The 27,979-nt window shown below is 50.3% G+C and overlaps 5 protein-coding genes across 9 annotated transcripts; 1 reads left to right on the top strand and 4 right to left on the bottom strand.

Annotated features, from left to right (window-relative positions):
* The first annotated feature begins 2,348 nt into the window (after positions 1-2,348).
* On the top strand, positions 2,349-13,978 carry OTUD3 (OTU deubiquitinase 3). 5 transcript variants are annotated; one of them, XR_012635033.1, is made up of 9 exons: positions 2,349-2,541; positions 3,264-3,412; positions 4,168-4,280; positions 8,086-8,208; positions 8,859-8,984; positions 9,597-9,693; positions 9,969-10,150; positions 10,485-10,923; positions 13,760-13,978. XR_012635033.1 is itself a non-coding variant. In XM_074924945.1 (9 exons), exons 1-8 carry the CDS (start codon positions 2,372-2,374, stop codon positions 10,659-10,661), a joined length of 1,137 nt encoding a protein of 378 aa, XP_074781046.1. In that variant the 5' UTR covers positions 2,349-2,371; the 3' UTR covers positions 10,662-10,684; positions 13,760-13,978. The 5 variants fall into 5 exon arrangements, 3 of the variants coding, with proteins under 3 accessions (XP_074781046.1, XP_074781047.1, XP_074781044.1); XR_012635032.1 differs by having other exon boundaries at positions 10,485-11,654; XM_074924945.1 differs by having other exon boundaries at positions 10,485-10,684.
* A 1,307-nt stretch (positions 13,979-15,285) lies between these two features.
* On the bottom strand, positions 15,286-17,510 carry LOC141969245 (group IIE secretory phospholipase A2-like). The gene is made up of 4 exons (XM_074924820.1): positions 16,894-17,510; positions 16,578-16,725; positions 16,008-16,114; positions 15,286-15,428 (listed from the first exon to the last, which is right to left on the bottom strand). The coding sequence occupies exons 1-4, from the start codon at positions 17,057-17,059 to the stop codon at positions 15,286-15,288; spliced, it is 564 nt and encodes a 187-aa protein (XP_074780921.1). The 5' UTR covers positions 17,060-17,510.
* Positions 17,511-19,311: 1,801 nt separating this feature from the next.
* On the bottom strand, positions 19,312-21,474 carry LOC141969246 (basic phospholipase A2 A-like). The gene is made up of 5 exons (XM_074924821.1): positions 21,399-21,474; positions 20,903-20,959; positions 20,579-20,714; positions 19,961-20,067; positions 19,312-19,852 (listed from the first exon to the last, which is right to left on the bottom strand). Exons 2-5 carry the CDS (start codon positions 20,940-20,942, stop codon positions 19,692-19,694), a joined length of 444 nt encoding a protein of 147 aa, XP_074780922.1. The 5' UTR covers positions 20,943-20,959; positions 21,399-21,474; the 3' UTR covers positions 19,312-19,691.
* A 355-nt stretch (positions 21,475-21,829) lies between these two features.
* On the bottom strand, positions 21,830-22,713 carry LOC141969402 (basic phospholipase A2 daboxin P-like). Its single transcript, XM_074925133.1, has 4 exons — positions 22,674-22,713; positions 22,255-22,399; positions 22,036-22,142; positions 21,830-21,951 (listed from the first exon to the last, which is right to left on the bottom strand). The coding sequence occupies exons 1-4, from the start codon at positions 22,711-22,713 to the stop codon at positions 21,830-21,832; spliced, it is 414 nt and encodes a 137-aa protein (XP_074781234.1).
* A 1,959-nt stretch (positions 22,714-24,672) lies between these two features.
* Positions 24,673-26,243, bottom strand: LOC141969361 (phospholipase A2, membrane associated-like). The gene is made up of 4 exons (XM_074925029.1): positions 26,207-26,243; positions 25,527-25,671; positions 25,163-25,269; positions 24,673-24,818 (listed from the first exon to the last, which is right to left on the bottom strand). The coding sequence occupies exons 1-4, from the start codon at positions 26,241-26,243 to the stop codon at positions 24,673-24,675; spliced, it is 435 nt and encodes a 144-aa protein (XP_074781130.1).
* Between the last annotated feature and the right edge of the window lie 1,736 nt (positions 26,244-27,979).

Below are 27,979 nucleotides of genomic sequence, written 5' to 3'. Positions count from 1 at the left end.
GGGCAAATACACTCCTAACTTCAATATTTCAGTTAAAAACTAGGTGGGATGAATCCATGCCTCCATCTCTGTTTGCTCGGTCTTCTAGCAGTGGGTGGCAATGACTTTTTCTGGCCTTCTGACTGCACGTACTGGAAACTCTGAGCTGGTGGCGAGGTGTGGTTGTTTTGTTACAGGTGCACATCAGCAGCGAGGAGAAATCACTCAAGGGATGTGGAAGTGGGGTGCGTTGTGCTTCAGGGAGCTCCTCACGCTTCCCCGGGGCTGTGGTTTGCTGCCACGTGGATCAGGGACCCCAGGGGAGGAAGCGTCATCTAGTGTGGGGGCTCAGGAGGCTGCAGCCATGCAATTCCTGGGCTGTGTTTTCAGCAGGGCGGTTCAAGCAGTGTGTGGTCTCTCTCTCTCTCTCCGCCCAACTTTTATCTGTTGCCTTGGGTTAAAAATGTCTGTTCACTTTTGTTCTCCATTGATGAAATTTTCCAGCAAGTGTCAAAGGACCTGCCCTAATTTTGCCTCAGTTTTGTCCTCGGTGCCACGAGTGATGTTCATTGGCTTGCATGCAGGTTGTACCTCACTGAATTGCCTATAGCCCTTTAATGCTACTTAGGCTAATGACTGTTTCATTAATCATTTGCAGTCAGTGTATATACTCATTTTGTTTTGCTTTTAGTATGTTTGCATAAGAAAATGTGTTTTATGGAATGTCTCTGATAGACTTGTTTATGACAGGAAGTGGATATATTAGAGCAGTCGTGTTATTTCAGGGTAAAATCCTCACTTGCCGTAAGGCTTTGAGTGCAGTAATATTCAAAACATCCGAGAAGGTGCTGCTAATAGTCCGGTGACCTTCTTCCTGTGCTCAAGCTGCATTTCAGATTGTTGTGTCTCTGGACAAGAGGAACTTAAAAAAAGCAAAGCGACTTAAAAATTGTCTTGATGTGAAGCCCCTTCTTGTCTCCACTGTCACCTAGTGTAGGTGTGAGCAAAGCAGAGAGCTGCTGTCAGTGGGCAGTCACCTTCAGATTTACACGTTGTCCGGTACAACAGGGAATATTTTACACTGAGGTTGAAGAGGAGGTTGTGCTTGTGGTAAATAAAACTCTAGCAGATTGTGCTCAGACACAGCTTTATGGCTGCTAAATTATGTTTATTTGACCTGAGAAGCAGTACTAACAAATGTTTATTTGACCTGATAAATGGGACCTGAAACACCTCACAGGAGAATCCTACCTGGTGATTTTTATTTTGCCTTCTTAGCCTGCAGTGTGCTTCTGTGGCACGCCGGTAACAGTCATGTGGAGGGAGTCGATTCCTTCATTACCTCGGTCCCTGTTCCCAAATTTGGAGTGTTTTCTTAGTGTTCATCACAAAGCCCTTTGGATGGCACCTTCTGAACTAGGAATTAGACAGGAACGTGACCAATGAGCAGCAGTTCTGGCAGCATCAGGCAGAGCAAAGCGGGGCAAGGAGAAACCCAATAAAGGGACGGAATCGATGGGGCAGCACAGGAGGATCTTAGTGGCGGGTGACTTCTTTAACTGGTTGCTGTGGGAAGACTGAAGGAATGGCAGAGCACGAGGAGAGCGGAAATCTTCCCCTGTGCCACCTTCTCCAGCCCCCCTCCGCCGCCCAGAGCTGCCCTCGGTGCGCGGGGAGACAGGAGGCGAAGGTTCAGCCTATTACAATTTATCCCACTGAATTAATTGTTGCCGTTTCCGCGCTCCTCCTGCCCCGTCGCTGCTCTCAGCCGCGTTCTCGTGGTGCCACCTCGCGGGTAGTCAGTCTGCTCCCCCTCTTTCTTAATTTCCTCTTCGGTTCGTTTCGCAGCGCTGATCTGGTGTGGGTTAGGCACAGGCTGGAGCGACTCGTGCAGGTTTATAAGCGGAGCAGAAACCCAGCACAGCCCCGGCACCCACCCGTGGGAGGGCACGCAGGGGCTGGGGGGTGTGCTGGGGCAGCGGGCAGAGCCGCGGGGGCCTGGGGAAGGGCTCCCGGCCAGAGGAGGACAATTAGCAGTCGGAGCTAATGAGGCGGGGGATCTGTCGGTCTCCGGCGAAGCTTTTGGGGACAATATTCGTGATTTATGGTGCTGCTCTGTGCACCCTCCCCTGCCTTTTCTCCCAGCTCCTCCTTCCCTTCGCAGGTCCCACGCTGCCTTTGATGCCTAAAGCCCTCTGCTTCCTCCCGGCCCAGTCTCCCTCACGGGACCCTCCTCCTCTCGCCGCCCTCCTCCTCCTCCTCCTCCTGGAGGAGTCCTCCCGGAGGGCAGGGGGGGTGGTGTGGCGCGGCGGCGCTCTGGCGCGGCTCTCGATGGTGCCGCGGTCACGTGAGGGGCGTTGTGCGGCGCAGGCGCAGTGGCCGCCCGGCGGGGATGTCCCGCAAGCCGGCGGCCAGGGCCCGGCCAGCCCCCGGAGCCAGGAGGGCGCGGCGGCCCCGCCAGCTCCCCGCCGGAGCGGCTCCGGGCCCCGGCTCGGGCGGCGGGGGCCTCGCCGGGCAGCTCCGAGCCCTCGGCCTCAAGCTGCGGGAGGTGCCGGGCGATGGGTGAGCGCCGCGACGGGTCTCCCCGGCAACCCCGGGGCCGGTGCTTCCCCGGGCCGCCTGGTCCCCGCGGCTCAGGGCTTTCTCCTTGGGGGTGCGGGGGCCCAGTGCTCCGCGGGGATGAGGGCTTCCCCCCTGTACTCCACGAGGATCAGGGGGCGCTGCTCGGTGGTTGTGCGGGGCCTGTGTCCCCCGGGGCTGAGGCCTCCCCTGACCTGTCCCCTGCTGGTCCGAGGGCTCTGCTGGTCCCAGGCCTGAACCCCAGCGGCGCTGAGGGCACCAGTGGCTTGCTGAGAGGAGCGTGGGAAGGCCCATAAGTACTGGGGAAAGGGGCGTTAGACATGACTGCTGAGAAATTGTTTGGTAGGTCATTGGGTTGCCCTTGGTTGCATTGTGTCCTTTGTCGCAGCGTCAGTTTAAGACAGTTTGGCCTGGCACTCCTTCCGCCCTTGACTTTGTACTCTGCTGGAGGTGATGACACATTCGCTCAAAACCTTATGTTCTTACCAGCGTTTCTTCTAATAGTGGCAGCCGTTCAAAGCATAGGGAGTAGGTGCTACTTCACATTCATATCTGTGTTGAACTTCTTGGGCAGAAAGAGCACAGTTCTTTTTCTTTCCCTTTAACACCATGTTCTTTCCGCTGCTACGCCAGGATCGTTGGTTTAATTGTGTATCTGTTAGGAGCCTTTCAGACACACTAACTTGTGGTTTCTCTCTCGGTAGCAATTGTTTGTTTCGGGCCCTGGGAGACCAGCTTGAGGGGCACTCACGGAACCACCTCAGACATCGTCAGGAAACGGTGGATTACATGATAAAGCAGCGGGAGGATTTTGAGCCTTTTGTGGAGGATGATGTGCCCTTTGAGAAACATGGTATGGTCTCCGTAGGAGGGAGGTTGTTGTGTAATATGATTACATCTCATCTGAGCACCTTATTACTAAACAGTTCCTCATCCCACAACTGCGTTAGGGCTCCTCTCTAGTTTTCAGAAACAGTGAGTTTACATTTCTCTCTGTTATGTTTCTGTAGAAAGATGAGCCATTAAACTTGTATTATATTTGTCTTGAAAGTCTTTTAGGAGAAACTTGGAGAAGGAAAGAGAGGCAAAAAAAGGCAAGGAGTTAAAATTCAGTGTTTTCAAAAGGAACGTGCAAAAATTATCTAGTTCTTCATGAATACTGGTGGGTGTTGAGTGGCAGATTTCTTTGGGTTTTTTTTTTTCCTCGACACTTGGTGTTTCATAGTGGTAACCCGGGGATGATCCAAAGCAGAGACTGATAGAGTCTTTGTTCTAACAGCTTCAAGGATGTGCCAACTACCATGCAGGTTATGCATGAAAGAGGTTTGGTCATTTAGTACGTGGCACTCTTCTGAGCTAAAACAGAGCTGATGGTCTTGTGTAATCAAAGGGTGTACTGCATTTTTTAGAGGTTTCTGTGGTCGTTTAAGATGCATTAACTTCTGTTACTGCCAAAAGCTTGCCTCGGCAGTCAGTGTTTCACAGTCAGGATTTCCTTTCCAGAATTTCTTGGGCTGGTGTTGAAATTTTGTTACTTGCTATCCCTCCAGTGCTTTTGGAAGTGTCAGAAACCAGGTTTCCAACTCTTCTGAATGTTTTTTCCTTTAGTTACCAATTTGGCAAAGCCTGGTACCTTTGCTGGCAACGATGCTATTGTGGCCTTTGCAAGAAACAATCAAATGAATGTGGTTATTCATCAGCTTAATGCTCCGCTGTGGCAGGTGAGAAACAAAACTTCTATATTTTGGCCTAATTTTTAGCTGATGGATACAAATAGTGTTGAAACTTCCTGATCTATTCAAAGGGAGCAGTCAGTAGTTGTAATCAGCTGGGCATGGTGTAAAGCTGTTCTTGCTTTTTCAGTCTTGGGGGAAAACAGTCCCGATTTCAGCTAGGGAGAGGGGGAATGAAAGGAAACAATGAATGCATGAAAAATCAGTATGTGGAGACAGAGCAGAATGGTTTAGTTTGGTTTTAAGATATTAACTTCATTGGTATGCTTCTGTCTCCTGAAGATCAGGCTACATATGGGGTGACTTTTCTGATAGGAATTTGAGTCAGGGTTAAGGAAACCTGTATGATAAGGTTCAGGAACATGGAAGAGAAGGTATAGCAGGGCAGTCCCTGCAGTGTGTTGGAATGAAGCTCCATCAGTTCTGCATGGGATTTGGAATGAGCAGGTTTCTGACAGTTGGAGAAATGAGGTTCTGGACTGGGCAGAAGATGGAATAAGTTTTAAAACCTTCAGGCGGTGATTAATCAGCTGCTGGAAAGGACTGTGTGTATAGTTTCCTCTGACAGTGGGGCACTGGAACAAGTAATCCATCACATCCCTCCTGCTCTCTTTTTTGTTGTTTTTCCATGGCAAGTCCACACTGGGATGGGTTCACGCTCGATCTCTGTCTGCTCATTGAGCAAGTGAGAACCTGTAATCAAGCCAGGGTTGTTTCTGGCCCCAATTTACAGACAGAACCAACGAAGTGTATAGATTAAACTGGGCAATAAAGACCAAAGACCAGATGAAAGCTGCCAGTGGTGTCTTAAATATATTTGAAACGGTGTCAGGTGGATTCCTGAACCCAAACAAGTTTAAACTCTTATTTCTATGGCAGCCATGGGCTCTACGAGCAAATCCAAAATACTCACCTACTTGACCTGCAGGAGTGCACAGAGGTAGGGACCCTGCAGGAGAGTTCATAGGGGTGCTGTTCATGTTTTGTTACTGCTTTGAACCAGATACTCACTTCAGTGTACTGAAATTTTCTCAGGATTTTGCATATCCAAACTCCCTTTCCCCATTCATTGACCTTTCCAGGGTTGTAAATACAGAGTTTGTGATGAGGTTCTGTTTTGCCTGAGCGCAGTCTTGTTAGCAAAGGGTTGTCTTAGGCTCTTGAGAACAGTGTAAGTAAAGAGAGCTGTTAATAGTTTTAACAGAAGGAGTCTCCTACCCGCACAGAGAATGCATCGGGACATCAAAGTCGGTAGGGCATCACAACATAGTGACAATGTTAGGAAGTTGCTAGACTTAAGTAACCCAGGACACTCTTTTTTTCTTAATTTTCTATACTTCGACATACTTTTTTTTTTTTTTTTCCCCCCCCCTCTCTACTTTGGAGCCCTAGCAAAATTTTAGAAAGTTTAGATTCCAAAGAGAGCATTTCCAGAGAGGCAGATTAGCAAGATGCATAAAGCAGATGGTGTGAATATCTCTTTGGTCCCAGGTCTAAAGCAGATGGTGAAATATCCTTTAAGAGAACCGTTTGTGTACACCGCAGCTAAGCTGGAAAAATGTGAGCAGAAGTGTTCAGGACCTCCAGCTGTTTCTCAAGATCTGGCCTAATCTAAAGCTCTTTGGAGGTAGGCATCTGCATGGCCTTTTTAATGTTTTAAACACCATTTACCTTTTTCTGATAGTGACGGTAAATGCAGAGCTTTGAGTTAGCTCAGATGTATAGGTTATTTTTTTAGCTTTTTGATAACTGCTTACTTTTTTTTTTGGTGTTTTTGCCTTTTTTTTAATCTGCAGTTATCTTTTACTTACAGTTCCAGTGTACCATGGGAAGAGCATGCAAAAAGAAGCTTCACTACTGAGCGCTAAATTGGCTAATTATCAGAATAATCTTTAATAAAAGCTCTTGAGATACCTATTTAGGCTCTGGCAGAGGAAAAATGTTGGAAATAAATCTTATGGGGTTCCAACATGTTGAATAACTAGGTTGGACTGGATGATCTTCAAGGTCTTTTCCAACCTAGACAATTCTGTGTTAACTTAATAGCATAAAAGACAGGAGTTAAGTATAACCAAGTGTTGAGTCAGAACTTAAAGATGAGTAAGTGTAAAATAAATGAATGGTGAATATCTCTTCTGAAATCTGAAGTCATTAGCACAGCATGAACTGCAGACATGGTTGGAAGGTGACTTGGTGTATATTCTGTAAATTGGGATAAGCTGATTCAAAGACGTAAAAGGATTGGGAAATTCTGGGGCCCTAAAGCAAGTGTTTCTTGTTGTTTACTTACTGACATCTTCTCCAGGAAGACTGTCAGATCTTTGAACTCTGGCTTGACAGGTAAACAAAGGAGATCTGCAAATGCAGTGTAGTTTTCTGGATTTCTTGCAAGAGTTGGAATGCTGTGTAGCTTTTAGCTAATAGTTTAGAGGGATCTGGGGGTGTTGATTGACAGCCGGCTGAACAGGAGCCAGCAGTGTGCCCAGGTGGCCAGGAAGGCCAATGGCATCCTGGCTTGTGTCAGCACTATCGTGGCCAGCAGGGACAGGGAAGGGATCTGAGCCCTGTACTCTGCACTGGTGAGGCCGCCCCTCGATGAGTGGGTTCAGTTTTGGGCCCCTCACCCCAAAAAGGCCATTGAATGACTCGAGCGTGGCCAGAGAAGGGCAACGGAGCTGGGGCAGGGTCTGGAGCACAGGTCTGCTGGGGAGCGGCTGGGGGAACTGGGGGGGTTCAGTCTGGAGAAGAGGAGGCTGAGGGGAGACCTCCTGGCCCTCTGCAACTCCCTGCCAGGAGGGGGCAGAGAGGGGGGATGAGTCTCTGGAGCCAAGGAGCCAGCGCCAGGCCCCGAGGGAATGGCCTCAAGCTGCCCAGGGCAGGGTCAGGCTGGCTCTGAGGAAGGATTTCTGTGCAGAAGGGGCTGTTGGGCGTTGGAATGGGCTGCCCAGGGCAGGGGGGGAGTCCCCATCCCTGGGGGGGTTGAAGAGTCGGGCTGAGCCAGCGCTGAGGGATCTGGGGCAGTTGGGAACGGTCAGGGTGAGGTTCATGGTTGGACTGGAGGAGCTTCAGGGTCTTTCCCAACCGAGATGATTCTGTGATTCTGTTTGAGACACTGATGATTGGGGTAGGAATGATACAGATAATACTCAGAGCAGGAATTTTCTACGGAAACTGCTGTACTCGGCGCTGACAAAGCGAGGGAACATTTGGTTGTTAACAGTGCTCCTGCATGGAATTAATACATTGCATGGTTTAGCTTTATTAATCTTCTAAAACCAAAACATAGACACTTTGAATGCTCGCTGTTAAAACAACATCTTGGCTCAATGGCACAACCAAACTTACTCTGGGTGACTGTCCCCACTGTGATCATAACTTGAACGGACTCCTTTTCCCTCATGTTTGAGGGGAAGAAGGCATTGTGCCCTGAATGGGAGCTGTCGCTGAAATTGGGTCTGGGAAGGTGATCAGAAAGCTAATCGCTCCTGTGGAAAGTTTAGAAAATAGTTTTGAGCTTTCCACTGAAATATTTTCATACCCTGTTTTGTTTGTTATGGTGTAACTGACCCAGTGGTGTGTATCTGGTTTTCAGACATTATCTTTGAGGCAGAAGCTCCGTTGTTACTGTAGGCACATCTGGATTATTAGGTCAGTGCTTCCTGTTTAGAGATGCTTCAGGAGCTACGTACTTTGCTTCTGATCAGTGTTTATCATTGCTTCAGAAAACGAATACTTTGCAAAACATGATGCTGAATTTGATTCCAAATCCTCATTTGCAATTTGTTTCATTTAGATTCGGGGCACAAACAAAAACAACGTGAGGGAACTTCATATTGCCTATCGTTATGGAGAGCACTATGACAGTGTGAGGAGAATCAATGATGATTCTGAAGCTCCAGCGTATCTTCAGATGGAGGTTGGTTATGACAGAGTGACCTGGGTCAGCTGCAGGTGATAAATAAAACAGATGAATGTTACCAGTTGATTTCCTTTCTCATTTTCATTGAGAAAAAAGTTTGGTCCCTGTGTCATGCTGGGAATAGAATTGCTCCTGAGGTCACTGTAACTAGTGCTGCCTGCTCTCTTGAGATGGGCTGTGAAGTGTCTACACTGTGGGGCTAGAAATCAATCCCGGATCTGATGCTGTGATATGGGTTGTGGAGGTCTTGAAGCAACCCCATCTAAGTTACATACTTGTGCACCCCAAATGCAAAAACAAAGGGAATGGAGAAAGAGACAGAAATACAACAGCTGGATGCAGTAGTCCTCTTCGTATCTCACTTTTTTGTGTTAAGGAGTAAGCTGTGCTGTCCTTGAAGTTCACTTCAAAAGCCAGTGATTGTTTATGTGTGATCTTGTAGTATTTGGTGACAGTTTGCATGTGAATCATGAGAGACAGTGTCAGTGATGATGGAAGTTCCACAGTTCCCAAGATGCTTTGACACAGGATATTTGAGAAAAGTCTGCCGTAATAATTACAGATATGACTATGTCAGATTTTTTTTACTGTATAGGATGAAATTGCTGTGTGCTTGTGTGACCTGCTGGGCTTTGCTTTTCTTGCAGATGCTTTGCAAAAATGATTCAAATAAGGAGGAGGAAGTGAGGCCACAGAAGGGTGATTCTGAAGATGAGATTGAAGTTGAAATGGAAGACGCTATACAAAAAGTGTGTAATGCAACGGGATGTTCAGTAAGTATTGAGTAGCCTTTTTGTGCTTAATGTTCAAGCCTTGATACATGAAAGTAGCCTTGGGAAAAATTCTAAAAAATACCCATCTTGGGACAATTTCAGTACCGCTGCCATAAATCAGGATGCAGTTCATCCTAGACTCAACCCTTAAATGCAGATGGAATATGTACTCTGTGTGGATACCTAATAATTTTGGAAGGTTTGTCTCGCAATCTGTCAGAAAATTCACTTTGAAACAAACTCTGTAAGATTTTAAATCCTTTGAGGATGTCAGTAGTTGAGCATCCCAACTGAGTAGATAATCTGTGAATCTTTGCTGTTGTCACCGGGTAGCCTGTGTGGTTCCTGCAGGTGCTGCTCACACTGTGCAAATGCACAGAACAGAAAGGGCCAAGGGTGAAATGGTTATGCTGAAATATCATATTCCTTTCTCCTGATATCTTCAGGATTTTATGATTTTTCTCCCTTGCCTTTTTCAGAAGTGGAACAGAGGTTAATTGAAAGGTCATAAAAGCAGACAGCAACCCCCTCCCGGTGGTGCAGATGGTTGTTAAATGGATGTATGTCAGTGATTTGAACTCTCTTCAGGGTTTTCTTTCTCTCTGTGGACAGGACACTGATTTAGTAAGCCACATTCTGGAAGTGGAAGACTACAATATAGAATCTGCAATATTTGCCATCTTTCAAGTGAATGAAGTGGAAAGAATCAGTAAGTACACGGAGTTTGTCACCTGGTGCTTCAGAAGGACACTGAGGTTAATGTTCACTGTAAACGGCAGTTCAACAGGGACAGTAGCAGTTGAAGCTTGCTGTTGGCTGTGCTGCCACCTCAGCCTTCCTGTGCTCAGGAAGGTTATTAATGAGGGCAGATTTAATCCAGCTTTCAGAAAAACACTGTTCCCAAAATTCTGGAAGAAACAATTGGCTGATGGGGTGACAGCTTCTGGGTAGAGTGTGTCTGAGAAAAGCCTTTGTTGTTGGTAGGCGCTGAGGAGCAGCATGATCCCCAGAGCAAAGATGAGAAATTGTGTAGCAGAACTCTGCGGGAAGAAAATGGAAGTGCTTCAAGAGTCTTTAGAAATCGGAGCTTGCATCAAGGTGAAATAGAAAACAACAAAGGACAGGCTAGATCTGATGAAGAGAATCCAGCCAGCAGAAACCCAAAGGTATATGAAGGATAATTTGGTGGGGATTTGCACGCCCTTTAACGATTAGGGGATTGCTTAATCAGCAATTATCTTCTCCTTTGAAATAAAAAGAGTTTCCGCTTACTGGATTTTGTTGCTGCTACAGCTGCGTCTTCTCGAAGGCAAACATTTAATAGTGACATGTGGCACCTTCCCAAAATGGCACAAAATAAAGTCCAGATAACTAGTTTGGAATAAACAATCCCTGGCAGCTGCTTTGATATCTGTTTGTCTCCCTTCCAGTGTATTATTTTTCCCCAACTGAGCAGAAGACTCGTGTTCTCAACTTTGGGTTTTCATCCTCCCCTTTCAGGTATCTAAAAAACAAAAGAAGGAACAGCAACGGCTGGAGAAGAAGAAGCGGCAGGAAGAAAGGCACCGACAAAAGGTCTTGGCCGACAAGAGTAACTGTGCAGATAGCAGCAGGAGAGACACAGACTCAAACAACCACGTCACCTTGGTGAAGGCCATGGCAGCTCTAAACATATGACTGGATGTGTTCAGAGCGCTCTGGTGAGAAAAGCAAATAAAACTGATGAAGACAGAACTCCCCTTAAGCAAACTGCCAAGCACCTATTGGTATCTTAAAATCCGTTTCTGCGGAGATCTCTAAGCACACATCAATTTCCTGTTTCTTCGATTGTGGGGCGAACAATTATTCAGTAATTCTGCATCAACCAGTGTGTGAGAAGAGCTGTATGTGCTTGACAAAAAGTAGAGACTTGTTTTTATAGTTTTGGAGTTAGATGAAGGTGAGAACCTTTTCGCCACACAGCAGCGTCAACTTTGATTTGAGATCTTTTGATGTACTTGGATTACTTTTTCTTAATAGCAAATTTTTACTTGGTTACGCTTGGAGGAGCTTTATTTTACCCTGCTATCAGGGAAAGCTTAATAATTCAACTCAGGAACATGGGGCACTTTTTTCTATTTAAATAAAGTAAGGGAACAGAAACACAGAATCCTTTCAAAAGCAAACTGTGTCAGGCAACACTAATAGACATGAGATTCCTCTTTTTTCCCATGCAAGAATGCAGTGATAAGATTTAATCTTAACTAGAACTGCTTGTGTTGTTGCACCAGGCTGTTTCAGAAGTGATTAATACATGAAGGGAGAACAGGATTGCTACATCCGTGCTTGCTTCTTTCTTAAGTTTGAGATTGGCTCGTTTGCTAGCTGTTGAGACCTGCAGGGAGAAGAAAAAGAAAAAAAATCATTACCAGTGGACTTGTGAGACTGCAGAGCTCAGCCGATCTGGTGAAGTCTAATGAGGTTGTAAAATGTGACGTGAGCAGACATGAGATTTCTGTTGAGTGTTGTTACTGGGCTACTCCAGAGCTTTAGTCCAAGCCAGGAACTGCTAGTCTCCAAAGGAAATTAGTATAGCCAAAGGATCAAGAGTCCTGGGAACAAGCTTCCAAACAGCAGTGATCACTGGGAACCCTGCCTGCTTCACTCTTCATAAATCAAGCTTTTTCCAGGGTAGGATTTTTTTCATCTTGAATTCTTCTTTGCTAAGGTCACCAAGTACCGTAGTACATACAGGCTGAATCCCGTGATGCTTCCCACTGTAGGATTGTGAATTTGGACTGAGGTGTAAGGACTGTGGGACTTGGCCCTTGATTTATGGCTTGCAGTGTTTCAGCTTCACTCAGCTTTTTGGACTTGGATCAAGCGCTAAGCTTGAAGAAAGCACATGTGCACTTAAACACACAATAGGTAACAGGAGACACCTCATCAGCCAGGGCAGAGACAATAGATTTTTTTGAAAGTAAGGAATTTTGCTTTTGAAAAAATTCTATGCAAAAATTCTTTGAAGTTTCCAAATCAGCATGGAAATAAAAATGCCTTTTTTGACAGAACTGACAAGATCTGAGCTAGTATTTCTTCATACGCTCTGCGACTATTTATCAAGAGCATTTGAAGAATAAAAAGAAAGGAGTTCTACTTTAGGTACTGGTGGTATGAGAGAGCAGGCTTTAATGCTGGTGAAGAAGTGCCTTTGGTTCCTCTAATGAGCTTGGTGGAAATAAAAAGTAATACAAAGCAGCTCTCATGCTTTATGGTGGGACATAGTGTCTGGCCAGTGAAGCGGCGTATTCAGTGCTGCTCTGAGTGCCAGGTGTGAGTAACTGCTGTACAGGGAGGTCTGAGTAGTATTTCATAGGGAGAGCATGGATGAGCCTTGAATTCACAGTACTATTCTTAAAGTGAAAAATTACTTTGGTAAGATCCATTTTACGCCAGCCTTAGCCTGTTGATAGCAATATTGCTTCATGGAATTCTTTTTTTTTTTTTTTGAAACAGTCACTTTTATAGTAGTGGAAAGTGGCAAGTTGTAGCTTAATGGGGAGAAAGTGCAAGTCACTTCACCAGTGTGATGGGTTGAAGACAGCGGGCATAGCAGGGTGGCTCAGGTAAACGTGTCACCTATGTCTTGCCCAGCCATATTTTGATTTGAAAGGTGGGTAGATTCTGCAAGTTTCAAAAGATAACAGGAATTTGCAGTTGTACACTACAAATAAGATGTTTGATCTTAATGAATTGATTTTTTGTCTTCCTGAGCCAGAGCTGATAAGAGGATTATTGTTGCTTTGAGCCCATTGAGCTGGGAAGGGAGTTGCCCAGCAGCCAGCAGATGGGAAGCTGAGCTTCTGTAGGTGTGAAGGGATCTGCAAAGCCTAACCTCATCCAAGGCCAGGCCTGCGACAGCAATGCAGCTTCAACAGCAAAGAGAGGCTCATGGCCTTGGATACCTGTAACCAAATACGTGGCTCAAAATGCTTTTTATTTCCAGGTGTAATACGATTAAAACAAACTCTTGCTGTGCTGGGCTTCTAAATCTTGTATATTTGCCAGGATAGCTTTGTACCTGCAAAAACAGTTTGGATCCAAAGATGTTAAAACTCCTGTTGTAGATTTTTCCTTTAGCTGTTGAAATTTCCACCTGCCCCTATGATATGTATATTTTTAGGGAATCTTTATGCCATGGTCCTCAGGCAACTCACTTTTCTGCAGAAAATTTGTTTTGTACACAAAGTCATTAATTTTTTCCGCGCAGGAGGAAGGGAGGCAAAAACTGAGAGAAACGTGATTCATAGCTCATGTTTACTCCTTGGTGGAGCTAACTGTGTGGTCATAGGACAGCAAGCACTGCACGTTCCCTTGGTGTTTGAGGAGGATTACTGTTTGTTCTGAGCTGCTCGCTCACAGCTCGGAGGGTCACGAGTGGGCAGAGGGCCAGGGGTGTGATGTGACTGCTGCTGGACTAGCAGCATCACTGTCAGCCTCTTCAAGGCGATGTCATGGCAGGACAGTGTAGAAAGCTGCTTTCCCTGCATCATATCTACCACCATCGTCTTCCCCAAACTTATTTTTACCAAATCCTGCCGTTCCAGGTAAGGGATTCAGCTGAACTGGAAGTTTTAAGCGCTTAACTGGGTTTTGTCTGCTGCCCATGAGTGTGTCTTGGCCTATCAGTGGATAGGAGGGCTCTTCTGCTTGTGCTCCTCAGTTTCTGGTGTACCTCATTCCTTCTTGGAGGGCTGACTTTTGGTTTATTTTTTGCTTTTTTGCCTCATCTGCAGTGCCTGAACAGCAGCAGAAGTCACCTCATCTGCGGTATCCGCATCCACAGTGCTCTCGGATTCCTTTTCTGCTGGAATCTGTTGAAACTACACGAGAGTTTTCTTCTCCTTTCCACCTCTGGACTCTCAGCAGAGCACCTGCTTCTGTTACCAAACCAAACTTCTGGTTTTTGGATGCTGAGTGCAATAAAGGTGGCAGACATGTGCCAGCTGAACTGCGCCAGTGGAGCTGTGTGTATGGGGTGCCCTGTGGGTTAAAAGGCAAAACTCTCAGATTAATTTAATGAGCCTGCACAACCCAAACCCTTCCTGGGGTTGCGACCTGCCTGCTGGGGTGTACATTCACCTGCTGGTCTTCACAAGCTTCAGAAATTGCAGAAAAGGAGGGAAATGGTGCATGAAGTATCCAGTGTTGTATAAATTGGAGGTGGTTTATGCTCGTGTTGAGCTGTGCGGAGCCTGTTTGCAGGCACAGAACCTTAGAGGGCAGCATTGGCTTCATCAGCTCTGTCCCAGCTCACTCTTCTCTCATCCCAAAGCCTTTGGGTGGCACCAGAAAATCAGAAAAAGGAGGAATGTGTGTATTGGAGTTATAAAAATACCATGTTTACTGTAGGAAGTGTGAGGAAGGGGTAGGGGTGTTGCTTGTGATGAAACGCTTCATGGAGTCAGGCAGGAGCACTCGATGCTGAAGTGAAACAAAGAAAATACCCTTAAAACACCTTTATTTTAGGACCTCCCCTGCTCTGAAGATGTGCTAAACAGATCTCTGGAGATGGTGTTAAAACCAGAGGTGCCTCCATTGAGGTCAAGGTGAGGGACAGCTGGCCCTGGCTAATTGTGGATCCTGTACAGCTGCGGTGAGGGAGGAGGTGGCTGCAGCTCCCTGCCCTGTGAGAACTTGATGGAGATGGGGTGCAAGAAAGAGCCACCCCAAGGTCCTGAGACCACCACCATGCTCCCCCACGGCTTTAGAGAGTATTAATTTCTTAACTAGTCGTTAGGAGCAGGATGGGGCTGTGTGGCAGCCAAGCTCCATGAGAGGAGCTGGATCTGGACCCTGGTTTGGGGTCAGAGCGCAGCAGCCACTCACTGTTGATCCTTTTTTTTTTTCCAAAGCTCTTAAGATTTACCGGTTGGCTGCTAAAATGTCACTTATGGTAAATGGTTTTTTAAGAAAAAAAAAAATGCAAAACTTGTGTGCATGCATAAATATTTACTTCAGAAAATCAGCTGTGAAGCTCTGCCCCGTTTCCTACCCCTTCCACCGTTGGTTCCTGAAACAAGAACACCACACTGGATGCACTTCAAATTGTCTTTAAAAATTTATTTTTATTTGCAGGGATTCCCTTGGGTTTATGATTTATTTAATCACAGGAAGCAGGCTTTCCCTGTGCACCAGCTCTGGGGAGAGGTGCCGGATGCCTTTTTGGTGCTGCAGGGCCATACTGTCTCCCGCTTGTCTGCAGGGAAGGTAAAAACCCCACAGTTTAGACCATTTCTATTGGGTTTTGAGCCCAGCGGGTCTAGCAGGGGGGAGTTGGGCCCTTGCACCGAATATTGAGGTAATTCTTGTAAGCATTGCGGTAGGTCCCAACTGTCCTTCCGAAGCACTCTGCTGCCTTCTTGTCACAGTTGCAGGTCTGTCTTTGGCACCAGGTCCCAGATTCTGGAATAAAATTGGGGGGTGGATGGAGTCAGGTAAAGGGTGCGAGAGCTGCGGGATGTCTTTTGGATCATCCCTGATATCATACACAGCCCCCACAGTGAGTTTGGGGTGTCTTGGGTTGTCCTCTTGCTCCTGGTGGATGGGGCTACCTGGCTGGGAACGATGCATGGCCCTGGAGGGACCATTTAATTTACTTTATACTTGTATATATATATAGATATTTGATCACAGGGAAGTGCTTTGTTTGGATACACTCACCCTGAAACAAAAGTGTTTGCTTGGGGGAAATTGGGGCAGCAGTGCCAGGGCCCCATCCGAGATGAAGTCACCTCAAACCCTCAACATTTGGCCTCTACAGAAGGGCAAGGTCCCTCCTTTGGGAGGTCTCCAAGTGCTAAATTCACCCTAGTCCTGGCAAATTTGCCCTATTCCTGGCGCTTTCCTCTCATTTCAATCCCCTTCCCAACAAATGGTTTCCAAGCCAGGAGGGTCTAAAGGACATCTCAGAAGAGGGGTCCCCTGAGAGCGCGGAGGGTTGTGACTTCCCGCTCAGGTCCTTGACCCCGTGCTGTCTCTTACCACAGATGATCTGGCTTCCCCGTGTAGAGTAGTTGTACTTGACCAGTTTGGGACTGCAGCGAGAGGAAGCCAGCCTCTTGTAGCAGCAGTCGTGGGCATGGCAGCACCTGGGAGCACAAGAGTGGTGGTCAGGGCAGGTGCCCAGCCCCATGAGAAACGCCTTGTGTTTGTGCCCGGGGTCATGCGGCAGCCTTGTTCTCGGCAGTGCCCATGCTGCAGGAGCAAGGGAGCGTGCCTCATGTCATTGGCGCAGCTCTAATTGCTTTCTCCTTGCTCTGCAGCAGCTTTGCAGGACACCTGAGGGCTGCTTTCAGTTAGCCCAGGTGGTCGTTGGCTTCTGATGCGTTTCTGCCGAATGCTGCGACGGCAGAAAAACCGCCGATGCACACCGTTCCCATCAGCTGGTGCTGCTGCGCACTTTTACAGAGGTGTTAAGGATGAGCAATGATTTTTCACATTGCTCTCTCTGCTCCCAGGCACAGGGGCAAACAGTCCCCTCGCTGCACCCAGGGAGAGGGAGCCAAGGAGGGCTGGGGGCACCCGCTGTGCCTTCGCCAGGTCCTGACTTACCAGTCGGTCGCATCCAGTGGCTGTTTGGATCCTCCTATGCCACAGTAGCAGCCGTAACCGTTGTAGGACAGTGATGATTTCCCGGTCTTGTGCTTAATCATTGAACTGAACTGAAGCAGGTTGCAGCTGGCGAGGGTCAGCCCTGCGACTGTAGCCAGGGGGGTTAGGAGCATCAGGGAAAAGCAACCTCCCGTCCCACCCCTCTAGCAAAAATGAGCATTTTCACCCTCCCTAACTTTATGGATAGCAATTACAAGCAGCAGGTTTTCCCCACTGCCTCATCCAGCAGGGTGAGAGCTGGTATGGGGGTACTCACGGCAGAAGAGCAGCAAGAAGAGCTTCATGTCTGGTGGTGGCAGCTCCGGGGTTTGGATGAGCCCAAGGTGCTGCTGGTCGCACCTTTTATAGCCCCCGTGTGCCCGCTTGGCAGGGCTCCTCCTTTGAGGAACCCGAAGTGGGCAAATATTGACAATCCTCCCCATATCAGTCCTGCTACATGTGCATTGCCAGATGCCCTATGCTGGGGAAGCTCTTTGCAGGGGAGGCTTTGGTGGACTGGGATGAGTGGGGCAGACTGGGGTCAAGTCCACTCTTGGCTCTGGGTGCCTCGGCGTCCCGGTGCCTCTCTGAACAACATGGGAGAACAAGGGGGGGGAACAGGAGCCACTTTGTTCCTGGATGACTGTTTTTTGATGTCTTGGTTAGAAAACACCATTTTGTATCTTACTGTTTCCCATCATGACTTCCCTGGGCAGGGAGAAAACGCAGCCAGTGCAAAGCATCCTCCACTTCTGACTTGGCAAGGCGGGTGCACTGGAGCACCGTGAGCAGAGGAAGGTCCTGCGGGCCCCCAGAATGGGCTGTGGCTGAAGGTAGAGCTGAGCAAAGGCTCCGTACGCCCCTTTTCTTGTTAGTGGGAGCTTGGCAGTGCCCAGCTGCTTCTTGGCATGTGGGGCTGTTCCATCACTCTCCCCACATGCACTGGGCATCACATCGACCATCGCACGAGGTGTCTGGTTCACCTTTACAGGGAAGCAAAATAAGGCAAGCAGAGTCAGGAAAATAAAATGCAAGCAGTGTATAATGGGTAAAAAAAGAGGATGGTTGTGTTGTTTGCTTGGAGAGAATCTCTAATTAAATAGGTGATGCCAAACAATCATTTTAGCAGTTTTGTTCTGGCAAAGGGTGCAGGTGCTCTGTGCTGCTTTGCGGGGAAGCCCGGCACGGGCAGGCACCGAGCCAGGGGGAGGAAATCCCACCCGTCGCTGATGGGGAAACTGAGGCAGGGAACAAGGCTGCAACTTGCATGGAAATTGGAGAGATGGTGAGAAAAGGGAACTCAAGTCAGGGCCTCAGCAAAATCTCTTCCCCTGTCTGGTACACGCTATTTGCCTCATCAGCTCTTGGGGCCAATTTAAATTAGACCCAAGGGACAGCAGCAAGTTAATTAACCGAACCAGGGCTTGCCATAATTCAAGATTTTCTGAGTCCACAGCCAGTTTTTACCACTGGGGAATAAGGTATATTTTTGTGTGTCAAACTGGTTGGGCTTTCAGATGAAAGACCCTCTGCCCCAACTCCTCTACCCGCGGTGGGTTTGCAGTAGCCCTTCTCCAAATGTGAAAGAAGACATCCCCTGGGCCAAGCACCTCCTGGCAGGATGGAGATTGTGTTTCTCTGTTGCAGTATGCAAAACACAACTTTTGCAGCCCAGTTTCTTGTGATGTACGGGGGGGGGGGCAGTATCTGAGTCAACACATCACCATTTCGAGCTCCGTATGAATGGATTTGTACAGCCAGGTGTCTGAAGAATACATAGGTGTTCAAAGTCTGGGTGAATTTTAACTAGAGAGAGTGTGTTTTGGCTCATCCCAGCCTGCAATCTGTCTGCATGATTGTCCCTCTCCCATCTTGGTGGGGATTTGATCCTTGATTTATGCCTTGCAAACAGCAGCTGGTGGGTGAAGGGCTGCCCACTCCTTCCTCATCTTACCCAGGACTAAACGCTGCTGGAGGAGGAGGATAGCAGAGGAAAGCATTGCTGATTTTAAGGGATGTTTCCTGGTGCTGTTGACTTCAGCTTTGGGGCAAACCAGGGTGGGAGTTAGAGCTGCTGATGTCCAGGGCATCAGTCCCCAAATAGTGTTTTGTTGCTCTTTCTGCGGGTGTATTCACTGCTGAGCCCCTTGGCAGCACCGAGACCTCCTGGGGAGGGAGCGAACCCTGCTGAACTGCTCTGCAGGGCAGAAAACCTGCCCCATGGGGCTGCTGCGATGGTTAGGGGGGAAGCAGCCACCGCCTGAACTGCCTTTTCCTAGGGACGTGCTCGGGGTTATTGCAGAATTGGGCCAAAACATTCTTTTCCAGTGAGAAGTATGTTTTGCTCCACACTGGGCGTGAGGCAAGCTTGCGGCCACCCTGTCACAGCAAAGGTTGCCAGCGCCCAGCCCTCCCACGGCATCATCCTGCCCCACAGCCCTTTACACCAGCTTTGATTTCTCCATCTTGGAGGAACTGCAGATTTTCAGAGCCTGAAGCCTCGGGGCTAAGCACAGGGGCAGTTCAGGGATGCGGATGGGTGTCGGTGGGAATGCATCACCTCTCAGGTAGTATTTTTTTCTGGGTTTTTCAACGGGAAACCTAGCCAAGAGTGTAGCTTCTCCCCGCTGCCTGCAAGGGGTGGTCGCTGGGCTCAGCTGAGTCACATCACACTGAGGACGGATGTTTTGTGCTCTCTGGTTTTATTTTGGAGCAACAGAAGTTGCAGCGAAGCAAAAAAAGCAGAGGGAGCTGACAGGCTGTGTGGGGAGCTCAAGCCAAGGGGAAATGAGTGTCAGCAGAGAGGCTCGCACTGGTTTCCATCTCGCCCTTCGCAGTGACCAGGCGCAGGTGTCTACCCCTCCCTTGTTTTTCTGTGCTGAAGAGTTGCATCTGCGTTGCTGTCCCTCCACGGATCCAGTGTATAATGACGCAGTTTCACGAGAGGGTTGTTGTCCTCGTGTTGAAGCCAAAGCCCCAAGGAGGAAACCTGCCAGGGTTGGGAAACGCTCCCCGTGCTGCGCCGTCCCTTTGCTCATCAGCCTGGAGGTGGTTTTGCAAATAAGCCCTTTGGCTTCAACACCGCCCGGCTCGTCCCCGGCATTTGCTGCGAGGCCGGAACGGTCCCCGGTGCCGAAACGGTCCCCGGTGCCGAAACAGCCCCCGGCCCCGCAGGCGGCAGAGCTGGGCTGCCCGCTCGCATCTGCAGGCACCTCTCTGGCACCAGGTCCCGGACCCTGCAGGGACCAGAGAGAAAGCACAGCTGAGACTTTTTTGGGGGAGATCCCTGGAGTGCTGCCCCACAAAAGGGCACCACAAAGGAGGGAGAAGGTGTGAGGACTCACTGCAGGTGGGGATTCCTGCCCGGGGCACCGAGAGGGGCTGGACGGGTCCCACGCGGCACCGCCGTGCTGCCAGCCTGGCGTAGCAGCAGGCACGGAGCAGGCAGCACCTGCAGCGAGAGGGAGAGCCTGGCCTCACCTGAAATGTGGCACCGGCTGCTTCCAACCTACCCAAAACAGGCTCTGCAGGCAGGGTGGGAAGAGCCACCAGCGTCTCCATCTTGTTCCTGTTCTAAATCACCCGGGCTCTGCTCTTTCCAGCCCATTCCCACACCAAGCCTCTTCCCTGCTTCCCTGTGCAAACCCTGCCCAGGTCCCAGAGCCCCTGTGCACCCCGGCTTTGGGACTGTCCCCATCCTCTGGTGCCAGCCCATCGATTTCAGGGCGCTGTCGCTGCTGTGACCCTGCTGCCTGCAGGGCTGGGATGAGGGCTGAGTGCTGCCTCGCCTTCCCCCTTCCCTAAAACCTGTTCCCCTTCTGACACTGCCCAGCACCTGGTCTGTGTTTTGCAAAGCTTCAGAGGATGCTGTTGGGGTTGCTCACAAGCCCTGGGGTTACCCTGGGACCAGCATTAGCCCTCCTAGGGCCAGTGTTAGCCCTCCCAGGCAGTGTTGCTTGTACCGGTCTGTTGAAGCCTTTGACGTGCGATTGCTGCCCCATCCCGAGTAGCAGCTGTGGGCAGTCAGATTTCCGACGGTGCTTCCCTCGAGTCCCGGTGTGAACGGGTGCAGGAACTTCCCACGAGCTGTGAACACACCTAAAATGACCAGAAAATGGGATTTTTGCAGGTTCGATGTAGAAAGGAAGCCCGGGGAACCAGAGGGGAGAGGAGGGTGTTGCTGAGAGTCTCCCCGTGGGGTGCACAGGGATTTGGGGACGCTCCCTGTGTCGGTGTGGGGTTGTAGCCTGGCTCCCATCCATGGGGCGGGGAGCAGCTGCACTTACTGCAGGCAGACAGCACCGCCAGCATCAGCAGGACCTTCATCTTCCTCTCACCTGGGCCTGGGAGGAGGAACAGAGGACAGACTGAGCCAGGCAGCGTGGCCGGTCACTGGGTGCTGCCCTGAAAACCTTGTCCTCGGAAATCAGGTCACAATCTCCCTGAAATTTAGCAGGAGGAAGGCAGCCATGCCCCCTTGCATCTGTGTTGCTGCCTCTTGGCCAAAAGCAAACACCTTCTGAAGCTGTCCCACCACCCGAGCATCTCCCACCTCCTGTCCCACCGCTTTGGGCACCCAGGACATCACTCTGCAGCACCAGTGCACCAATCCCCTCGGGGATGCAGACTCCCAGCTGAGTTTTTACCTGAAAGCAATGATACTTTATCTGCAGGCATGGAAAACAGCAGAAAGCAGCGTGTCTGCTGTCTCCTCCCAACATATCCCCCCCCTCCCTGTATTTTTGTTTCCACAGCAGCGGGGTGAGGGTGGGAGTTGCTCACCGGGGAGTCTCTCCGGCTCCGCTTCCTCAGTGCCAACGCGTCCTCCCGGGCAGAGGCTGCCGTCTGTGTCCGGCCCGCGGGCTCTGGACTGGAAATGCTGAAACTACTCGTCTGTCCCAAAACCGCTTCATGCTACGCCCCTTCCCTCATCGGCCAAACCCCCCCTTTCCCCATGGGCTGCAGCCCAGAGTGACGCAGGGGCTGAGGCTGAGTTTTTGCAAAGTTTGGGGAGGATGATGTTGAGTATTTATGGCGATTTCTCTCCCTGCCCAGCGGCAGCTCACAGGGGACCGGGATGGTTTCAGCACACTGTTTATTTTCACGTTGATTAAATTTACAGCAGCACTAAGGTGGTCGGTGCAGGCAGGGACACAGGGCGATCCGGGGGCAGAGCCCACACGTGTTCCAGCCTCGCGTCCCGGCTCCCATCATCAGCACCGATGCTTCGGGTAGAAGAGGTAACGTTTGCTGTAGGTCCAGATGTTTTGCTTCAGGCAAAGGGCCAGGCTGCGGTCGCACTCGCAGGAGAGCTGGGCACACCAGGAGCTCCTTCCTGCAGGCACAGGGGAGCCCATGGTCAGCCCCAGCTTGTGGCAGGGGGGGGGGGTGACACCCCCTTTGCCAGGGTCCAACTTACTGCAGGAGGGGCTGCCTCTGTGCCAGCCGTAGTGGTATCCCTGAGTCTTGGCATTGCAGTGGTAGCTCAGGAGATTGTTGTAGCAGGTATCGTGCCGCTGGCAGCATCTATGCGGGACCTCGAGGCTTTGGGGGTTGGGGTTTTTTACCCCCTACCCCCCAAAATTGAAACTATACAAGGATGTGTTTGGGCAGGGAGATTTTTTAAATGGGCACTTACCTGTCTGTGGCATCCTTGGGCTGCCCTTTGCCCCCCCAGCCGCAGTAGCAGCCATAGGAGGAATAATGCAGCAAGGCGTTCTTCCCCGTTGTCTTTGTGATCATCTTGTGCAGATTCCAGAGGCTCCCGTGAGCTGGGGACAAGCCTGGGGGGGGATATCAGTGGGGCTCACGCTGACACCCAGCTCCTCAGCAGCATCCCCGGCCCTCCAGCCCCCAAACTGGTACCAGGCTGGTGATGTCTTAAACATGAGTAGGTGCAATGGAGAGGAAACATATCCCTGGCTCAGTGCAGGAGAGTTGCTGTGTCTTTCAGAGAGGTGGTCACGAGGAAGGATTAAGAAATCACCAGTTTGGTCCTAATTTCCACAGACGTAAGTGCACAAGGGCTGTGGGGCGTGCACGAGCGAGGACACTTACCCCAAGTAAACAGCGCAACGAAGGTGAGGAGAGAGTTCATCTTTTTGACAGCCCTGGGAAAGGAAACCAAATCAAATCCCACTATATCAATCACTTTCACCTTGTCTGGGGGCAGAGATGCTCCCCACCTCTGGGAATTAGGGGAGGGGGGTGAGCATGGGTCCATCGCCTCGGCACAAAGTGCTGCTGTGTCGGGGATGGGAAGCGATGGGAATCGGATGGTTGAAGGGTGGGAAAAAGCAAAAGGAAAGGAAAGGAAAGGAAGAAAATTTGGAGGAATGATCAGCCCTTGAGGGCTGCACCCCACCGCTCTGCCTCTGGGCTGGCATCTCAGGTAGCCTCTCCTTTGCTCCTGCTTTCCCAGGTGGACTGTGCTCCCTGCTTGCACCACAGCTTTTGGTTAAAGTAGGAAAGGGAGGCAGAGCATTCCTCCTCCATCCCTGCTTACCTCAGGAAAGACGCCGCTTGCTTGCAGGGCCCTGCAACTGGCAGGATTTGCTTTATATAGGGTTTGCCCCCTGCCATCAGATGCTTGTTTTGCCCAAATCTTGCCGACTGGGCTTTTCTGCAAAGGAGAAGGTGTCATCCTTCCCCTTTACAGGAATGCAAGAAATCCCCCCGCGCCTCAGCTCCGTACCTCACACACAGGGGCTGGTGCCGAGTGGGAAGAGTCGGCAAAACAGCACATTTTGTGCCCAAGGAGGAAGCCAACCTCTCTGCCCCCAGCCAGAGATGTCCAAGAGCCCTTTTCTCTGCTCTCTCCAACACAAACGAAGTAGGTTTGGGGTTTTCGAGAGGTTGGACAGTTTGAGAACAGTCCCTGTGCCCCGCTGCAAAGGTGATTCAGGGTGAGTTATCCTTTCTTTGGGAAAAATATATTGGCAACAATAAAAGCATCTTGAAATATGCAGTTCCCAAAAACACGGGGTTACACAGGTATCAGGTGATTAAACACTCACCCACCATGAGAGAAGAATGAACTGAAATGGATGTTTTGGGATGAATGAATGCAGCTTCCCTTTATTTCTCTCTGTATGATTTTCCTCCCTCCTCATTGCAAACCCTATGCAGAACTCATCCCTCATGGAGAAATCATTTATTCAACCAACTTGCTGCCCTCTTAAATTAGCATCACCCTGGCATGGATGAGGCTCTGAAATCGTCCCTCCTCTCTGGGTAACTATTCTTTCACCTTAATTTTGGCCACCATTTTTACGTGTCACAGGAGGGTCTCAAATAGTCTCCCACATGTTCCCGCTTCCATTATTAAAAACAACTTTTGGATGTATCTCTCCTGCGCCTTAATGCACTGTTTTGTTTTAGCCTCAAGAGTTTCAGCTGGTGGGAAGGGGTGTTGGGAGAAGCCAAAAAACCCAACTGCCATCAGGGCTCACTGCTGCAGGATTATTTTGTTAACCCCAGGGAATTTTACTTGGTGGCATTTATTTGTCCGTGTTTCTTGATGCAAAGTGCTCCTCCATAGCTGGGGATCTGGCAGCAGTAACATTGCTCTGCAGCAAGATGGACCTGGCAATAGACCTGTGAATTGCAGCTGCTGTCGGGCCTTCGGCTTTTCCAGGCTGCTGTTGGGACCATGGAAATATTGGGGTGTCAGGCAGATGGTGTGGCTGAGGTGTGAGATGCAAAAAAAAAAAACCCCAGACTCGGCAGCCCAGATGCCACCATTGCAGTGCCTCGATCGACAGAAAACCACCACAGAGAATAATTTGAATACTTTTTATTATCTTTGCTGGGAAATGAAACCAAAAGAAAAAAAAAAAAAACAAAAAGAGGAGGAAGGGACAGCAAAATGGAAACTGATGTGATTTTGTGGGGGATTTTCTTCTGTAATGTGAGCGTGCCCTCCCTCACCCTGAGCATGAGCCTGTGGGGAGCCTTATGGCTCTGGCTCTGGTCAGCCCCCACATCAGGCTTTTCTCGCCATAGTGACGGGGAAAGCCCATCAAAATCTGCAACCTTATGTGCAGATTTCCCCTCCTCAGCACTGGAGCTTGCTTCCTCGGCATTTCAGCTTGAAATAGAAGCGGTAGGATTTATTGTAGGAATGCAAAGTGCTCGCGAAGCACAAAGCCACGGCCTTGTCGCACAAGCACGTCTCTCTCTTGCACCAGCTCTGCTCGTTACCTGCAGGGGGAAAACACGGTGACCTGCAGTGGCTTTTCTGGTTGGCAGTGGTGATGGGGTCCCCTTGGGGCACCCTCAAATGCCTGGAGTTGCCCAGGGCAAACCCATGAAGAAGCGTGTCATGGTGCTTGCCCTCTGCAACCCACCCACATCCCTTGCAGTGCCTGTTTATTTATCATACACTGCATCCTCCCGCATGCACCCGACCGGGCACGAGGCTGGTTTCATCCTGGGGGGGACATCCTCTGTGTACCCTGCTCTGGGGCTGGGGTGTCACAGGGAGCGGTGCTGGTTCCCCACCTCTATGGGACACCCCCCCCCAGCCCCAGCTTGGCAGTACTCACTGCAGGTGATGTTGCCATTGTCAGTGTCGAAGTGGTAGGGGGTTATCAGGGGCCTGCACTTGCCCTCTCTCAGCTTCCTGTAGCAGCAGTCGTGGGCCAGGCAGCATCTGTGGGGGACACCACGTCAAACTGCTGCCCCCGAACCCTCCTCCCCACGCTTGGAAGGTAAAGTCCAGTCCAGCCTCAAATTTAAGGTGACCGGGAGGAGGGGATGACAAGGCAGCAGCGACATGTGGCTGAGGAGCAGCACAAAACCCTCTCAGAGCTCACCGCTGCCGGCCGGCTGCCAGCGAGGAGCTTTTTTGGGGACACCCCCCGCCCCTGCACCGGGGCAGCGAGTGGCGACGCTTTCCCAGGTACTCACTGGTCGGTGGAGTCCACCGGGGTCCCTCTGCCCCCAACGCCGCAGAAGCAGCCGTACCAGCTGTAGGAGAGCAGGGCGCTTTTCCCCGTGGTCGACTGGATCATCTGCTCCAGCTCCAGAACGCTGCCGCACGCTGGCAGCAGCCCTGCGGAGGGGCAGAGGGACGGGCTCGCGCCGGTGCGGGGCGAGGAGGCAGGCGGCATCCCCCACACCTCACACCGGGCAGAGGAATTAAGTAACACTGGCATTACTGGAAATACACACTTTCAGGCAGGTGAACTGTGAGAAGTCCCAAAAACCCCCTCAGGATGATGTCTGGTTTCTGCAGCTACCTGATTTGGTTTGGTGGAAGGTGTTACTGCTCTCTGCACAGGCTGTGCCGCGCTCACATCCTGCACCCAGTAACCTCAAGTTGGCAGGATCAGCCCTGGGCCTGGCACAGGCAGGTAAGCAGGTGACAACAGGCTCCAGGGCCTCTTAAAATAAATACGGATCTGAGCATTCCAAAGCCTCGCTGTCACAAAGACCTCCAGGACTACAGCAGTGCTATACACAGCGTTAGAGAGAAACTGCAAAATTGAAACAAAAACCTGGATCGTGCACAAAATCTCTGGTTTTGTATGTCTTTTTGGCCAATCAGATGAGACTCTGGCCTGGTCCGGTGAAACCGGGGCACTTACCGCAAGCCAAGGTCATGGCAAAGAGGAGATTCTTCATCCTCAGGCTGGCCCTGGAGGAGGAAACCACAACGGCGGGCGATGAGCAGCACCGGAGGGGCAGGACAGATGCTGTCCCCGTGCCCACGCCGAGGGCACGGAGCCGGTCAGGTGCACCCTGGCAGCACCGCAGGGTGACATTAGTGTCACCATGGATACAGAGCATTGTGGGGGTGCCCGCAGCTGACTCCTGATAGGGCCTTTTGATTCCGGTTTGGGGATGCAGCGCTTGGCAGGGATGTGTGCAGGGACACAGGGGTTGTCCTGCCTGACAGGGCTGACAGAGAAGCTCACCGCCTGCAGCCTGCCACCACCACCCCCCAAGCTGTCTGATGAAATAACAGGGCAATAAAATCCCCTCTCTCCTTACCCCGCCCAGACCTTGCATCTCCAAGAGTGCTGGTTAGCGAGTTTGCTTTATATAGATGGCGAGGTCCATCCCCTCTCTCTGCGATGCAGCTTTTGGATGAGGTCAGTCAAAGTCTTGGCTGTGGTTTTAAAAGCCGTGGGATTTGGTGGCTGAAGAGACAGGACAAAAGTGATTTATACCCAGGAGGTGCAGAACTGGCACCGCAGAGGTGGTAGCATCCTTGTTCCAGCTGCAGAGGTGGCACTTTGGCCTCAGTGTTGTCCCGAGTGGGTGCTTGGTTTTACCAGCTCACACTCTGCAACCTCAGAGAGGGTTTCTCTTGGGTCTGTCTCTTGCAATTGCCCCTCGAAATCATGTCTGCATCCAAATCTGGCCGTGCTGAATGGCAAGGGGAGGCAAATGGAGGACAGTGAATGCCGTGGTCTCATTTCATGGGTCTGTAGTTTCCCTGTCCTGCCCTCAGGGCACGGGAGACTGGCAGCGCGTGGGCAAGGGGTCTGCGAAATTAAATCAGCAGCAGAAGGCTGGAAACGCCATGGAAACCCACCTTGGAATGCTTTTTGAATGGTTTATTTAGTCACTATAACTGAGACATGACACAAAGACACAAGGGAGGCAGAAAACCAGAAGAGATAAGAAACAAAAGCTGCTATCTATCCTGCAAAACCGTGGGGCCCAGAGCAAACACACACACAAACACGCAGTATCATGCCTGTATGCAGGGCTCCACCCTCAGTAATTAACCACACTTTTAGGGAAGGGAATTCTGGGGGGGAGACTGTAAGGGAATGGTTCCTTGTTGGATTTCTTAAGAGCCGCCAAAGCTGCTTGCTGGAAGAGACGTCACCTCCCAGCTGTCCCCTGAGGCTGGCACAGATGTCTGTCCCGGGGTTTTTCTTCCTTCTAACCTTTTATTTCCTGCTGCCAAGTGGAATAAAAAGCCATCCAAGCCTGATAAGGAAGGGATGGGGAGCAACAGCTCACCTGCCTTCCCGCTCAGGCATGCCGAGTGGCTCACCCACTTGCCATCTGCACAAGAAATGCCACGATGCAAACCGCTGGGCGTCACACCAACACCCAAACCCCCCGCTTTGTCCTCCTGACTTCTAAAACCATGGCATCCCTGATATTAAGCATCCCAACTCATCCACAGAAAACTTCCCTTACAGAAGATTTTCCCCGTTGTGGTGGTCATTAGTTGCACTGCTTGTGCTCCTGCGTTTTGGTGTCGCGGGTCCTTGCCCTTGGAGGGGCAGGGGGTTGCTGCTGTGTTGGCCCTGATGGGGAAAGTGGCCCAGATCTCCTGGGGTTTTGCTGTAGAATTTGGCTAAACCTGTGTGAAAGGCATCGTCTGGGGGCCTAACCAG

This window comes from Athene noctua, chromosome 22, assembly GCF_965140245.1.
Source record: "Athene noctua chromosome 22, bAthNoc1.hap1.1, whole genome shotgun sequence".
Taxonomy (NCBI): domain Eukaryota; kingdom Metazoa; phylum Chordata; class Aves; order Strigiformes; family Strigidae; genus Athene; species Athene noctua.
This window is presented reverse-complemented; position numbering and strand designations above follow the sequence as displayed.